Source organism: Danio rerio, chromosome 8 (assembly GCF_052040795.2).
Source record: "Danio rerio strain M-AB ecotype USA chromosome 8, GRCz13ab, whole genome shotgun sequence".
NCBI classification, from domain to species: Eukaryota; Metazoa; Chordata; class Actinopteri; order Cypriniformes; family Danionidae; genus Danio; species Danio rerio.
Window position 1 is genome coordinate 34,838,287 of NC_141028.1, and position 16,802 is coordinate 34,855,088.

At 35.9% G+C, this 16,802-nt stretch overlaps 1 protein-coding gene across 2 annotated transcripts in view; it reads left to right on the forward strand.

Moving 5' to 3' along the window:
• hmcn2 (hemicentin 2) overlaps positions 1 to 16,802 on the forward strand; it is a 176,384-nt gene that overhangs the window by 150,419 nt on the left and 9,163 nt on the right. For both annotated transcript variants that reach the window (XM_087264883.1, XM_087264884.1), the window contains 13 exons: positions 502 to 692; positions 831 to 912; positions 1,004 to 1,174; positions 1,310 to 1,462; positions 2,652 to 2,789; positions 2,888 to 3,009; positions 3,895 to 4,135; positions 5,984 to 6,043; positions 6,186 to 6,305; positions 9,543 to 9,677; positions 9,880 to 9,999; positions 14,774 to 14,899; positions 14,987 to 15,115. In XM_087264883.1, the coding sequence (XP_087121009.1) occupies positions 502 to 692; positions 831 to 912; positions 1,004 to 1,174; positions 1,310 to 1,462; positions 2,652 to 2,789; positions 2,888 to 3,009; positions 3,895 to 4,135; positions 5,984 to 6,043; positions 6,186 to 6,305; positions 9,543 to 9,677; positions 9,880 to 9,999; positions 14,774 to 14,899; positions 14,987 to 15,115 (1,788 nt within the window). The remainder of the gene's footprint in view (positions 1 to 501; positions 693 to 830; positions 913 to 1,003; positions 1,175 to 1,309; positions 1,463 to 2,651; positions 2,790 to 2,887; positions 3,010 to 3,894; positions 4,136 to 5,983; positions 6,044 to 6,185; positions 6,306 to 9,542; positions 9,678 to 9,879; positions 10,000 to 14,773; positions 14,900 to 14,986; positions 15,116 to 16,802) is intronic.

The following is a 16,802-nucleotide window of genomic DNA, read 5'->3' on the forward strand; positions in this document are numbered from 1 at the left end:
CAAAATGTTTGGTCCTTAATATATTTAAATTTATTGTGTTACACTGTGCTTTATAATGTGTTTTTTTTTTCATTTTATTCTGTGTTAAATGTGTTTGATTCTGCAGCGTTGTTGATATGTATCCAACTATTTTTAAAACTATTGTTTTAAAAACTATTGTCATGCACCGTCTAGGATGGTGCACAATATAACACAAGAAAAAATGAAATTTTATTGGGGTTTAAATTCAGGAGTTTACAAGGCCAAAATAACTAACACAAAGCTAGTTACACAAAAAAAGAACACAAAGCTAGTGACCAAAACAAGATGGCCGCCAAGGAAGTTATGTCACAGCTTTTAAAATATTGTAGGCCTATGAGAAGCAAGCAATCAGTTGGAAGTGTCCAGTCAGATGTTTTCTAGACAGAGCAGAGAGACAGGTAAAACACGACAATCATAGAGTTTTAACAGATGTTGAAAATACAGGTATTGACCACTACTGTTTACATTGTGTTCTTCCAGAGCCTCCTGTGCTGAGAGGGGAAGCCCACACTTCACAGACTGTAATTCAAGGAAAATCAGCCATGCTGGACTGTGCAGTCAGCGGCGATCCTGTCCCTTCCCTTCGCTGGCACAAAGACGGACAGCCCTTACTCGGATCTTTGCGGTTTCATCCCCTCCGTAATGGCTCTCTGGCTCTTTACAGTGCCATAGTAAGTAGTACTTTATGATGAAAGCAATGCCTACAACATTTAGGACTTTTAACATTTAATACTAGAAGTTGTCATAAGCTGTTTGACCAGATTTTGATCAAATAATGCATGTGAGACCTAAATATATCTGTTTTCCAGATTGGAGATTCAGGAGAGTATAGATGTGTTGCTGAAAGTGAGGCAGGTGCTGCAGAAAGAACAATATCACTGAAAGTACAAGGTAGCAATTTTATTAGAGCTCATCTATATTAGGATAACTGATCTAATGTAGATGCATATTCTGATATTTCACATTCTCTTGTGTTTTTCAGTCCCTGGTGGTTACTCAAACTGGGAGGAGTGGGGCCCGTGCAGCGTCACCTGTGGTCAAGGCATCCAGGAACGAATCAGATTTTGCAACAATCCACCACCAGCCTACGGCGGCCCATTGTGTGAGGGTCCAAATGTAGATTCCAGGAAATGTCAGGCCTCACTCTGTCCAGGTGAATTGAGAAAACAATAATGATGCAATAAAGTGAAGCATTGATGGTGTATTTGTTGTAAAATATACTTCAAACTTTCTCTTATGGTACACACTACAAGAACCCTGACTAATGTCTTTCTGCTCTGTTGGGTAGGAGAGTCTCCACGGCGTGCACGGGGCAGTCTGATAGGCATGGTCAATGAGAAGGAGTTTGGGGTGGCATATCTAGAAGCCAATATCACAGAAAATGATTTGGAGGGCACCAGCACCCTGGAGGCCCATGTTGAAAACATTCCTCCAAGTGTTGGTGAGTGATCTATAATATACACCACCTGACAAAAGTCTTGTCGACGATCCCAGTTGTAAGAGCAACTTGACTTTATTTGGAAAAATGTCAGAAGGTAGATTTTTCTGATTAATCATCTGTTCAACTGCATCATTACAAATACTTGTAAAGACCTATTGGAACCAGCATGAACCCAAGATTCTCATAGAAATCAGTCAAGTTTGGTAAAGGAAGTATCATGGTTTGGGGTTACATTCATTACATTCAGTATGGGGGCGTGCGAGAGATCTGCAGAGTTGATGGCAATAAGGCATTTGTGCTGCCCATTACTTTACAAACCACAAGAGAGGGCAAATTCTTCAGCAGGATAGCGCTCCTTCTCATACTTCAGCCTCCACATCAAAGTTCCTGAAAGCAAAGAAGGTCAAGCTGCTGCAGGATTGGCCAGCCCAGTCACCAGACATAAACATTAAGTCATTGCAGAGATGTATGGAAGCCGTCCTCCAAGCTCATGGGAGTCATACACAATATTCATTCTCTTTTCACTGCACCACGACTTTATATTATATACAGTACATTATCTCTGTTACGTGACAAGACCTTTGTCTAAGCAAAGTCAACTCTTACGGTCCTAATTAAATAATTACAAATCTAGACATGATCATATATATATATATATATATATATATATATATATATATATATATATATATATATATATATATATATTTTTTTTTTTTTTTTTTTGGTAAAATAAGCATAATCTAAAGGCCTTTGCCTCTCACATAAGCCACTTCTGATACCAATGATAAACTAGAAGCCAAGTTATTCTTTGTGTGTCCTAAAACTTGGATAGGCGACAAGACTTTTGTCAGGTAGTGTACATGCCATATAGATTAACAGGAATTTGTCAAAACAATATCAAAATGTTAAATAGTTACAAGCTGAAAATAATTAAAAATTACAAGGACACCTTGAAGTAAAGTGTCAGTCTTAAATGTTTTGGTAATTGAACTACATATCCTGACATGAAAGTCTTATCCTATTTATTTGTATTCTGATAGCATCATTTTTCAAATATCTACAATGTTCATCATTGAAAAATCAAATGCCATTATTTTTTCTCTACTATCATTAATTATTATTCTTATTTTTGAACAAAACATTTTGATCATTTATTTATTTTATATTATTTTTACCTCCTTTACAGGTCCTTTGTTGCGAGTGCTTGTGTCTGTATTTGCCCCGGTATACTGGACAACAGTGTATCAAACACAGGAAACCCAGAATGGCTTCTCCATCACTGAAGGGCAGTTCAGACAGGAATCTCAGCTAGAGTTTGAAACAGGTTACAGTGCTAATGCTCTAATAAGACATGTAGCTGTAAATGAGGACGAGACCATTACATTGTGGATCCTGAATGTGTGTTGTGTCTTGAAATGACAGGAGAGATTTTAAAGCTGACACACGTGGCAAGAGGTCTGGATGGAGAGGGAGTTCTGTTGGTAGATATTGTTATCAATGGATTTGTTCCTCCTATGCTTTTGTCCTCTAATCTCAATCTACAGGTAAGTTTTTCAAACTCAAATGTGTAAAGTAAATCTCAGCAGGCATTACTTCAGTCTTCAGTGTCACTTAGTTGTTTGGAAAATTCTAATATATTGATACAGTATGTTGGTTAGGTGTTTATGAGTCTTTGATTATTATCAATGCAAAAAAGAATTTGAATTTGAATATTTTTGGAGTTATTGAAGTCCTGTTCTTAAAGATTCTTTGAATGAAATTCAAAAGAACAGCTTTCATTTGAAGAAATAAAGACCTTTATAATTTTCCCAGAAAATTTGCCACTTTTGCATCTTTCTCTTAATAAAAGTTTTAATTGCCTAACTCCCTGATGATTGCTCAATAATGAAGATTCTGTCATTATTTACACACCCTTCACTTGTCACAAATCTGTTTGAGTTTCTTTCTTCTGTTTTGAGTTTTGACAAAGGTGAACACATGTAACCACTGCTTTCCATAGTATTTGTGTTTTCTACTATGGAAGTCAATGGTTACAGATTTTTAGCTTTCTTCAAAGTATCTTCTTTTGTGTTCAACAGAAAAAAAGAGGGTCACACTTTATTTTGATAGTCCGTTTGTTGAATTAAATTGCATTGCATTTACATGCTAATTAATTCTCACTGGATTGTGAGTAGACTGTTGGGGTTTGGGTTAGTGTAAATTGACGTACTTGCAAGCTTACTTATAGCGAGTTAAATGACTGTTGAAGGAGCAGTATCAACAGATATTAAGCAGACAGTCTACTAACACTCAAATGGACCACCAAAATAAAGTGTTACCAAAAAGAGACTCAGAAAAGAGACTCCAAGTAATACTAGAAACACTTCTTAAGGAGCAGTTCCTCCGAAAAAGACTCTTGACCTTTTTTTTTTTCTACATCTTTTCATTAGGAGTTTGACGAGTCGTATGTGCAGACAGGCTCTGGGCAGCTTTATTCCTGGTCCACACAGAATCACATTCGGGACGGGGCTCCTCTTACCCTGCGCTGCAATCATACTATGGTTTTTGAGGGTCCAGAGAGCCGCCAGGGGCCCCTGCTTCAGCTTCTCAGACTGACAGGAATAAGTGGCACCTACAGCCTTTACACTCTCAGCCTAGACTTCAAGATGACAGCTTCCTTACTCATACCAGGTCAGGCTCTTTAACTGAGGAGGTATGTTAATCGTGTGCGAACTCGCATAAAACACAGTTGTAGTTAGTCGAAGGGCTGGCGGATCAAAGTCAGGATGCAGGCTAGTGTTCAGGGCAGGCAAGACAGAGTCAAGATACAGTCCAAAGTTGTCAACGGGAAAGCGGGCAAGGATCAGGAAACGCTCAGTAATGTTAGCCGGGTGCAAAACAAGACTTCGCACTGAACTGTAGTGAGAGTGTGACTGAAATAGGTGAGTGTGGGTCGTTATCGGGATGAGGAACAGGTGTGTGTGCTTGTCCGTTTAAGTGGATGACGTAATGTCTAGAAGTCCCGTGATGAGGACATCTGCTGGCCAGAGAGGGGAATGACTAGGACCAAGTCGGTGACAGAAACAAAGGATTCATTGGATTTAGTAAATATTTTTAGGGTTAGTGATTGCAAACAATTTATTTGGGCTGAATTTAAACAAACAAATTAAGTTGAACATTAGTAAATTTAATTAGTTTGTTTAAGTTCAGAATATAAATCGTTTGCAATCACTTAGCTTTAAAATGTTTAGTAAATCACAGGGCTCGAAATTAACATTTTTGCTTGGTAGCACCGGGGCTCTTAACTTAAAAAATGTAGGCGCATCAGCCAAAATTTAGTCGCACCCACTAATTATGAGCACCGTTGCTACAAGTTTCATACAAACATATTTATTGTATTTGAAATCAACACTTATCAAACAAAAAAAATAAAAATTAATAAATATATGCAAGCGTAAGGAAAATATGTTTCAACGAAATCCCGTTATCACAAGAAAATACATTTTTAATACAGAACTGACTAACCAAAGCATACGTGGAGCGCTCACCGGCCCTGCACGCACTGCTTGAATGAATCTGTTAACGGTATAACTGTGCTGTTCTCACAAGTGCTGTCTGATATTGCACTGATGCTTTTGACACATACTGTACCTTATTATATGCATACATGTTAATAGCCATACCGTTTTTTTTTATTAGTAGCGTTAGTTTAATCAGTGTAAGCAAGTTTGCGATGGTGTACGTGGTGTTAAATTTGACATAGCTGTCACTTGCACGGCGGACAGCATCTGGCGATTATATGAAGGATTAAACTGAAGCTCTTGTGCTAGATGTGGCAAACAGTTACCTGAAAATTCCATCCCACAGACTTTTCATAGCGGACTTGAAAACAATGGAAGTCTTCTACTCTTGGAAAAGTGTAAATGGTGGATTAACATTCAGCTGTTGATTTGGTGTGACCTCAGTTTTGTCCAATTCAAAAAATTCTTTGTCTTGAGTCCAACATCCAGCTGTGCAAGAAAACATAAGAATCTGACATAAGTGAGGTCATCTTTCACTGTATTGTTGTTAAATATAGAAAACATTTTACAAGTAACTTTTAAATCTTGGACCTTATTTTTGAAATAAAAAAGGACCAATAAAAAGGTGTGAAGCATCAAAAGCGGCCCATATTAAAATGAATTGGAATACTTATTAGGCTATTGTTGCTATCCATGAATTTTCACACATACTTTTCTACAAGAGAGGCTAAATAAATTGTGAGTCTGGTCAAATGACTGTGCAAAGTTGAATGTACTGGTCAGTTTGTTATTTGCCTAACAAATGATGTGGTTATGATGACAATCTGACAAGCTAAGCTAAAAATGTGACTAAAAGTATTTCCATTAAAAAGAAAACGAGGTGAATTACTGCAAAAAGGTCAGTTTTTAGAGAAATAAGAACTACTCTTTTCACTGGGCTGGCTATGGGCCTGTAGTTGTTTTTAATTAGCCATTGTTTGTCTCAAAAATGTCTGATCAATATTTACATTTTATGTAGAGGGTGATGGGGAGACCTGTCCAAAAGGTTTCATCTTGGATACAGCATCTTACTGTGCCGGTATGTTGTTTAACCGCTTTAATTATAATCTGCTGCATGCTAGATATAAAAGCTTATTTATTTATTTATTTGTTTATTTATTTCAAAATATTACAACTAAGCTGATATAGTGTAATCAGAATGTTTATTTTTTCTGTCTTAGATGAAGATGAATGTGCTGTAGACTCTCCCTGCTCACACTCATGTAATAATAATATGGGTGGTTTCTCCTGTGCGTGTCCGTCTGGGTTCACCATCTCTACAGAGTCAAACAGCTGCCAAGGTCAGGCCTACATTATTTGAATTATTATTTTTTTTTTGTAAATATTGTTTTTTAAGAAGCATGGCGGAATGGTGGCTCAGTGGTTAGCACTGTCATTCATTTCCTGACTTGGCCAGGTGGCATTTCTTTTTCTTTTTTGCATGTTTTCCCAGCGTTTGCATAGGTTTCCTTCCGGTGCTCCGGTTTCCCCCAGAGTGCAAAGAAATGCACAATAGGTGAATTGGATGTTGGAGCGAATTTATTTGTGTGTGTGTGTGTGTGTGTGTGTGTGTGTGTGTGTGTGTGTGTGTGTGTGAGAGAGAGAGAGAGTGAGTGAATCGGTGATTGCATGGGTGTTTCTCATCACCAGAGTTCACAAGTTCATGTGTGATGTCAGTGCTGGGCTGTGGCTAGATAGGCATATGTCAGAATAATTTGCGGTTCATTCCACTGTGGCAACCCTTGAAAAAAAAAAAAATCACAAACTTAGCTAAAGAAAACTGAGTGAGTAAGTGTTTTAGGAAATATTGTATACAAATTTATAAAAACGTAATTTTTTTTCTGAACAATGTAATCATCTTTTAAAATTTGAAGTTTTATTAAAAAAAAAAAATGAGGCTATATCAAGTCTCTTACTTAGCCATAACTTCTTATCCGGGAATTTTTTTAGAGATTTACTAAAGCTTAGATAAGGACTGTGGCCTGGTCATTGTATTATCTCAGTGTTTCATCTTTAAGGATCTGCTGAACCTGTTTTGCTGCATGACTGTGCTCATTGTTGAAATTAGAAACTTAAAATTTTCTTGCTGACTGAGTGATGAGTGCAGGGTACAAGTCACATGAAGGGGTTTATGATAAATATTTTGCATTCACTCTGTCATGTAACGGTGTAAGAGGTAAAAAAAAAAAAAAATCTCCTAATCATGATACATCACTTCCAGGGCTTCCAGAGATATTCTGTTAAATTATAGAAAGTTACTATTTAACAAAATTACAAGCAAAAACTGTAAAAATACAGAACATACTTTACGTTAAGCGGTTCATTCCACTGTGACAACCCCTGAAAAAAAAAAATCACAAACTTAGCTAAAGAAAACTGAGTGAGTAAGTGTTTTAGGAAATGTTTTATACAAATTAAGCTCTACCGTTGGGATCAAAATTGGACAGCGATTTATAAAAACGTAATTTCTTTTCTGAACAATGTAATCATCATTTAAAATTTGAAGTTTTCTTTAAAAAAAAATGAGGCTATATCAAGTCTCTTACTTAGCCATAACTTCTTATCCAGGAATTTTTTTTAGAGATTTACTAAAGCTTAGATAAGGACTGTGGCCTGGTCATTGTATTATCTCAGTGTTTCATCTTTAAGGATCTGCTGAACCTGTTTTGCTGCATGACTGTGCTCATTGTTGAAATTCGAAACTTAAAATTTTCTTGCTGACTGTGTGATGAGTGCAGAGTACAAGTCACATGAAGGGGTTTATGATAAATATTTTGCATTCACTCTGTCATGTAACGGTGTAAGAGGTAAAAAAAAAAAAAAAAATCTCCTAATCATGATACATCACTTCCAGGGCTTCCAGAGATATTCTGTTAAATTATAGAAAGTTACTATTTAACAAAATTACAAGCAAAAACTGTAAAAATACAGAACATACTTTACGTTAAAAATTCATTAAATTACAGTTAATTACTGTTGATATTTTGTATTTAAACTGTAAAAAAACAGTAAAAATCAAAAGGAAACTACTGTAATTTTAGTAATTATTACTGCAATTATACAAAATATTGCTGTCATTTTACAAAATTATTACTGAAAAAAAAAATATATATATATATTATTTAATTAATGTGATTTTAAAGATTATTTCTGTAATTATACAGGTTATTAATGTAATCATACCAATTAATTCATGTGATTATAATGAATATTGCTGTAATTATACAGGCTATTACTGTAATTTATACAAATTAATTGATGTGATTATACAGATTAATTAATGTAATTATGCATAAAATCTCTAAACATTACATAAATCTTTTCACTTTTAACATACATTTAAAACCGAAAAAAATATTTGAAAGAATGATTAAAAAAGGTTTAGTTGTTTATTGTTGTTTTTGTCATAAAACACTGTAAATATATCTATAAACTATTATATAGTTTAACAAATATTTTAGGATATGTCATGTGTCATGTGAGGACGCCTGGACAACAAAGTTGAGGATTAAATAGTAGTTTATTAAAAGAATCATCTTGCAGTTAAAGGTTGGAACAGGAACAAACAGGTGCATACAAATAATCCCGATTCCCAAAAGTAAAGGCGGCAAACAAAATAATGAAGTAAAGGGGTCAAATGCTGCAAGGCAAGGGGAAATGCATTGTAATGCTCACTAAACAGTTTAAGACTCGGCAATAATGTGTCTGTATGTGCAGAGTTCATAGTCCTTGAAATCAGTCCATAACTATCTTCTGACTGTTTGTAATCAGTCAGAAATAGGAATCCGACTGTGCGAGGTGCATGTTGGAGTTGTAGTTTGTTAAGCTGTGTGTAGTTTTCCTGCAACCCGCAGGCATTAGATCACTGATGATCGTAACAATTAGGATAAAAACATTGTTAGAGTAGTAAAATAAGCATTTTATAATTTACAGTGAATGCATTATACGCAGCCTACAAACAATATTGAGCTTCAGAGTTTTTGCATTACATAGGAAACAGTATGTGTGTAACATTTGTTTTTTTAAAGAAAAGGTCTTAAAATTTAAACAACTTATAAAAACATCCCATTATGTAAATAACTGGTTATTAAATAAGAATATGTCAATAACTCAGTTTTGACAAAAATTTCAAATAGAACCTTATAATTCTAAGGTGACGGGGTGTTTCTTTTGTTTGTGGACCACAAAAGAATATATTATGAAGAACGCTGAAAAACCTGTAAGTGACTTCCATAGTATCTTCTTTAGTGTTCATTAGATCATGTCAATAAATAACTGGTGTAACCAGTTAATGAATAAAGGTCAGTTCACACTTGCTTTAATCCCTCTGAAATGCTTGAGCTAGTTTCTGTCAAGCCGTTTGTTATTTTTTGTGATAAGAGGCTTAAACCGTTTATTTTGTAGGACAATAGTGTTTTGTTGTCTATGTAATACATGGCATAGAAATATTGCTTTATTTGCTATCTAATAATGTAACGAAAGCAATGAAAACTAGCATCTGTTTTACCTGAGAAACTATGATTTTTGTTGTGATTCAGATATTGACGAGTGCTCCCAAGGCTCCCACTTGTGTCACCCCAACCAGCAGTGTGTGAACACCGTTGGGACATATCGCTGTCAAGCCAAGTGTGGACTGGGCTTTAAACCCAGTTTAGTTGGCACCAGCTGTGAAGGTTAGTCTGATCAGTCAAAAAATAAATAAACTACATTTTCATCTTAAGGATATTTAATGGATGGAGAAAAAAATATGTATATATAACAATTGTGATTTCCTCCATGAAACTCACTGAAACTGGACAATGCAAAAATAACTGTTTTCAACTGAATAACCATCTGGAATTTGATAAAGGTACACTGACAGATCGTGTCTTTCAGATGTGGATGAGTGTCAAGAATCAGCAGTGTCCCCATGCCAGCAGCAGTGTTTCAATACTCTGGGCTCATTCCGCTGCACCTGCCATCCAGGATATCAGCTAGTGGGGCATCGCTGTCTAGGTCAGGTTCATTTTTAAAATTACTTTCAATTTCATAGGTTCATCAGGTCTCATACTTTATTTGTAACTGAAAAGAATAGTATTACATTTGAATAGTCCACCCAAACTGAATTTTCAGTCATCATTTACGCACCATAGGTTCATTTCAAACCTGAATGACGTTCATCATCTATTATTAATAAATTGGTATTATTCTTGTTTAACCAATCATAGACAGCAGGTTAGTGTTGATGGAACACTATCTGAGCCAACATTTCTGAGCACGAGAGCTCCACAGGGCTGTGTTAGCTCACCGGTTTTGTTCACTTTGTATACAGATGCATGTAGACGTTCTTATTCTAATAATTACGTTATTAAAATCTCAGATGATGCTGCCATTTTAGCAGTGGCGTAGCGGATGGGCCCGCAGGGCACGCACCGCAGAGGGGGCCCCGCATGATTAGGGGGCCCCACGTCGTCGCAATTTTCAATAATTGAAATTCCAGGAACCGCAATAATCAAACTCTTGGGAACAACTGTGGTCGGAACCAAAGTTCACAGGTCTGTGCTCTCTGAACTCCTCTCAAGCGGTGGACTACTTCATTCTGATTGCTTGCCACAGAACCACGTCATAGCCAATGAAGACTCGCCGCTGTTTCTCGCCGCCGGTTCTCGTTAAAAAATGAATGACTTTTGGCTACTTTGACGCTCTCGCCGCTTTCAGTTTGTGATCGCTCCTCAGTTTGTGAAGGATTCCCACCCCCGCTCCACCCCGCCTCCTTTCCCCACTCCTCAATTTGTGACATAGATATATACACTAGATATCGCATAGGGACCCTGAGCATGCGTCAATAGCGCCACCACATTGGTACAGTGCTCCCAGGACAAATGTCATTCAACCGCACTAGTCAACACAGTGTTATTACGTAAAGATGCGGGACTTTAGCGCTGTCTACGGGTGTAGTAACGAGCAAACAAAGAAAACAAAGCACAAAGGCAAAACATTTCATAGGTAATATTAAGTTTTTTACGTTTTAGTATGTTCTGAAATTTGTGCTAAACAGGTAGCGTTATTGATGATAATACAGTCACTTACTGCATTCATCATAAGGCAAAGTAGCTCCAATTTGCACTAAACACTCGGCTTATGCTAGTTTTGTTGAATAAAATCAGCAAACAATGCAAAAGAAATATGACAACGAGACGCTGCGCTGCCAGAAACTTGTATTATTGTCGGCTAATGAAGGAGTCATTCATAACGAAGATTTATTCACAAACAAATCGCTCCCTCCGTCAGTATGAGAAGTGAAATCAGGAGAGGAGGTGTGTTTCATACGGTGGCCGGGAAGTGCAAAACAACATTACAAAGTTTGAAACACTTTTACAAAGCTCGAGACAAATTTACATTTTGAAAAGCATTTTTACCTATCATCAGACACAATTACATAGGAAAAAACAATTTTACAAAGGACGAAACAAATTTACATTTTAGAAAACAAATTAACAAGACGCAAAACACTTTTACAAATCCCGAAACAAATTTACAATTACAGATTCCCTACGGAAAGGGAATGTACCACACCCCGGAAGTGACGTAGAATGTACCACACACCGGTAGTGAACCGGAATGTAACACACACTGGAAAATATCAATAATATCCAGCTCGTGTGTGACTTGTTAGACAGGTTTCCACAAGTCTACAGCTTTAAAAATCATGGTTTGACTAACTGCGATAAAATAAATTAGAGCTATTCTGAGAAAATATCAGCGTGAGAGTGCATAGAAACATGTAAATGCAAGTACATGGAAATAATTGAAGCACGGCACATGTTGAGTGATGAGATACCAAAACCGATCTCAACCCGTATATCGGAGTAGCTTAGTTGGATAAATCGGTTGATCCTCGTGAAGAACCTTTTGACTTGGGTTCGAATCCCGTTGATGACATGTCAATTATAATTATTTCATTAGATTAATTTTGGTTTATGCTGTTCTGCCACACAAATATTAAATCAACAATGTTTACACTGACACCAAGTAATAATAATCTTTATTTGGTATGGGCATGTTACTGTGAAAAAGTGACAAATCTGCCAATCTGCAAACGTGGATAGTTTGCACATCTGAAAGGGAGCCTCAGTTAACATGGACACCAGTTAAACCATAATACAGTCTTCCTTCAGTTTACTGTTAAGAGTCCTCAAGCAGAGGTTTACACCGTGTAGACTTGACATCATGTTTACGATTACAGCGTACGAGTGGATCTCGTAAAAATACTGAACGCGTCCTTTATAAACTCTAAACACCGACCACACGCAAAGCAGAACCATGTTAAGCTGCTCATGTGTTTGCCACAAAACGGGCAAAACAACCCTCGAACGCTGTCCATGTTCGGTCACCATAAACTTTGTTTACGCCATGTACTCCACAGCACGAATTTACCACGCTCACCAGCAACAACAACTTTCCCCGTGTCACTACCGGTGTGTGGTACATTCTACGTCACTTCCGGGGTTTGGTACATTCCCTTTTCGCAGGGAATCTGTAATTGTAAATTTGTTTCGGGATTTGTAAAAGTGTTTTGCGTCTTGTTAATTTGTTTTCTAAAATGTAAATTTGTTTCGTCCTTTGTAAAATAGTTTTTCCTATGTAATTGTGTTTGATGATAGGTAAAAATGTTTTTCAAAATGTAAATTTGCCTCGAGCTTTGTAAAAGTGTTTCAAACTTTGCAATGTTGTTTTGCAATTCCCAGCCACCGTTGTTTCAGGACACGGATTAGATCAAATTTAACAGAGAGGGTGAATAGTACATTTCTGTACACACAAACACAAGCTTTTTGTCAGGAATGCCCGTGCGATCAGTGATCCATCAATGTAGAAAAGTGATGTAAAATTATAATTTTCATAATTAAAAAAAAAAATTTGCATACTAACATCCAGGAAAACTCCCGATCATAGATATATGTGTATAGAGATTGGAAGATTTGCGAGTTGGTCTAATGATAACCTTCTAGCTTTGAATGTCAGTAAGTTAAAAGAGATGGTGTTTGACCCTAGATGATCATAGGCCTGACTATCAATAATTAAACCATCAAACTCTTCTTTGATTATTCACTGAAATGGAACATACATGTAGAAAATCTCTGCCAGAAGCTTCAGCAATGACTGAATTTCCTACGACGTCTGAGAATTCATGGAGTGGATCAAAAACGTATGATCATATTTTATCAGACTGTTTTCAAGAGCTTAATGTCTGGTTTGGCAACTTGTCTGTGCAGCTGCCAACTAAAGTAGTCCATTTGATTCACAATGCTTGGATAATTATGGGTGTATCAAAACAGATGTCCCTGCAGCATGCAGTTGAAGTCATAATTATTTGCCTATTAATTATTTAAGCTGTATAAAAGTGTCCTGAAAAATATCTAGTCAAATATTATCTACTGTCATCATGGCAAAGATCAAATAAATCAGTTATTAAAAATGAGTTATTAAAACTTTTATGATTAGAAATGTGTTAAAAAAATCTTTTGTCCATTAAACAAAAATTAAGAAAAAATAAACGGGGGCTAATAATTTAGGGGGCCTAATAATTCTGACTTTACACACATTAAGACATGCTAAACAAATCATCTGTGACTTCACATGTTCTGCGTAATGAGTATGAGTTGTTACCTTCAAGAAAAAGGTTTAGAGTACCTTGCTGTAGATTAAACAGATATAAAAACTCTTTTATCCGGTGAGCGTTAAGCTAATAAATAGTGGTGGCTTAGGCTGTGAATATCTTTGTTTTTATTTATTTATGTGTATGTATGAAGGTGGGTATGCAACTTTTTGGGGGTGGGGGTATAGATATACCCATTTATTTGCCCAAGACAAATTTCCCTACACTCTCAGAAATAAAGGTACAGGAGCTGTCACTGGGGCTGTGCCTTTTTAAAAGATACATATTTGTTCCCAAAGAGTCCACAATGGTCCCTCAAAAGTGCATATTAGTACCCAAATGTACACAAAAAGTACCTTTGATGTACCTTTATGGACCCTTCAGGTACAAATATGTACATTTTGAAAAGGTATGGTCCCAGAGACAGCTCCTGTACCTTTATTTCTGAGTGTGTAACTGAGAAAATAAAGTTTTTCCTTACCCATCCTTAGATATGATAGAATCTGAGAGCAAAAAAACATTGAAGCTCCAGTGACTACTCTATTTTTTTTTTAAATATTAAGACAATGGCCTTTACATTTTTTTTTCAAATTAGGTTATTTGTATTGAATATTATTAATCAGAAATTTGGTTTTGATATATTTACACTAGCAAATGTACACAACATCTTCAGGGAAGCAAAATCTACAAATTTGACCAATACAATCAATTTTTTGCTGTTACCAAAAACATACATGTGCAACATAAGACTGGTTTTGTTGTCCTGGTTCACGTATAGTCTTTAGAATTGTTTATGTGTAAATTTAAACACAAATAAAACTGAACTTTAATTAAATTTTAGATTTTCACTTTCCTCAAAGGCTTTAAAGAATTTTTTTTTTATGAAAATCACAACCAGATTCAAAGTGAGCTTCATTCGTCAAATATCCGCAAACACCAGGTGTAAAATAAAAAGTAAAAATATGACAATTTATGCATCTAGTTGTTTTTTATTATTATTAAAAAACAGGATTCAACTGATAACATAAAGTTCTACATTAGCATGCAATACGCAGAGATGCATTGGTTTTGGATGACTAAATCAATATCATAGCTTGGATTTTACTTACATGATTTGCACTTGTTCAAAAACAGATATAAATGAGTGTTTGAGGAATGTGTGTCCAGCACACCAGCAGTGCCGAAACACAGATGGAGGATATCAGTGTTTTGACAGCTGTCCGGCTGGCATGACTGCAGCAGAAAATGGAGTGTGTGTGGGTAAGGAGTGACTGGAATAACTTAAAGCTCTGTTACTTTGATAAATCAGTTCAGATGAAATGAGTCACACCTTTTTGTTTCCCACAGACATAGATGAATGCCAAGACGGTAGTCACATGTGTCGGTACAGTCAGATATGCCAAAACACGATTGGTGGGTATGGATGTGTTTGTCCTCGAGGATACCGCTCCCAAGGCGTGGGTCGACCTTGCTTAGGTGAGACTCATCTAGCATTTTCACACAACCATTAATAGAACAATCTTGACCTTAGGCATGGTTTGAAAATTTGTGAGGTCAGGGGGTCATTGAGAATTTTGTAATAAAAATTACTACATAGTTTTTCCTGATAATTGATAAATAGGAATATGTGTTCTGCAGGAATGTTTAGTGGATATTTATGAATTTTAGCATGAATTTTTATGTCTTAATTGTAATAAAATGTATGTCCTAAAGTTTATGTAATACTATCCACTTTGTTACGACCCAGGACAGGTTTAAAGACATAACCTAAAGAACACTGGACACATAAAATTACTTTAAAAAAATAAATAAATAAAATAAACGGACCCAACTCCAAACGTTCATTAAAGGGATTTTACTTGTCCCTAGAACAGGGTTGCAACATAAAGTGGGGGCTTGTCCGGGACATTCATCCTGGCCAGTATATTCATATGCAACCAGATCAGTCTCAAAAACAAAATTTTTACTAAATAAAATTTAAAATTCAAAACACAATTCATAAATACACAAATCCAATTGAAAATAAAAAAAGCAGTTCTTAAAAAAACACAAATTCATTTTCTGAAATTAAAACACAATTCATAAACGAACAGATGCATTGCATAAAGTTAAAACACAATACAAGCATACACAAATTCGTTTCATTTAGGCAAATATTTATTTATGCCCTTGTGAATTCACAAATTGTGTTTTGAATCTATGAATTGTGCTGTGGATGTATGAATTTTATTTTGTAAATGTGTTATTTTTGAGACTGATCTGGCTTCATATTTTTTATGTCTGTTGTATTTACAAATGTGTAATTATGCTACTGTAATGATGTTAAAAACTGTCCATCCACTATATTTGATTGCTGCCTGGCAGTTTAAAGGGAAGGTGCACCTAAAATGTTTTAAACCTGTTCGACGTTCTTTCTTCTGTTAAACACAAAAGATGTTTTGAAGAACGCTGGAAGCCTGTAATCATTGACTTCCATAGTATTTTTTTTTTCATGTATGATGGTAAATGGTTACAGCATTCTTCAAAATAGCTTTGTTCGTGTTCAACAGTGAAAGAATCACATAAAGGTTTGGAAACACCTGAGGGAAAGTGAATTATTTGACATTTTGTTGAACTATCCTTTTAAATGTAGATGTTGCGTTGTTGCCAGGTATTGCTATGAAAACAAATAAAAAAGTAATTCTATGAAAAACGCACCAAAATAGGTTCAAATCTTACATTTTGCTTATATGATACAAAATCTCTTACCCCATTTTTTTTTCTTCCCACTTAATTAACACACTAATTTGTTGGTGTAAACTGTGTAAATATTACAAATGTCCAATGACACAGCACTTATAATGACTTTGTAGATCTGGCAGCATGGCTGCACCATAGACTGTAAAATATATGGACGGAATATCCTTGAATCATCACCCATAAGTGTCTGAAAAGCGCAAATGAAGCAATAAGTGGGTGTGGCCAACCGGTGCGAATTGCATGACATATACGCGAATTACATCCAGATACAAATAGTTTGTGTTAGTAAATGCAAGGCTGTTGATGAAATCCAGGCATAACACTGTATGACAACATTTCAGATGAATGTTCTATTACCTGTATCTAATCAATCTGTCAGATTCTGGAGTGCATTACAGGTCTAAAGAAAATTATGAAAGATAAT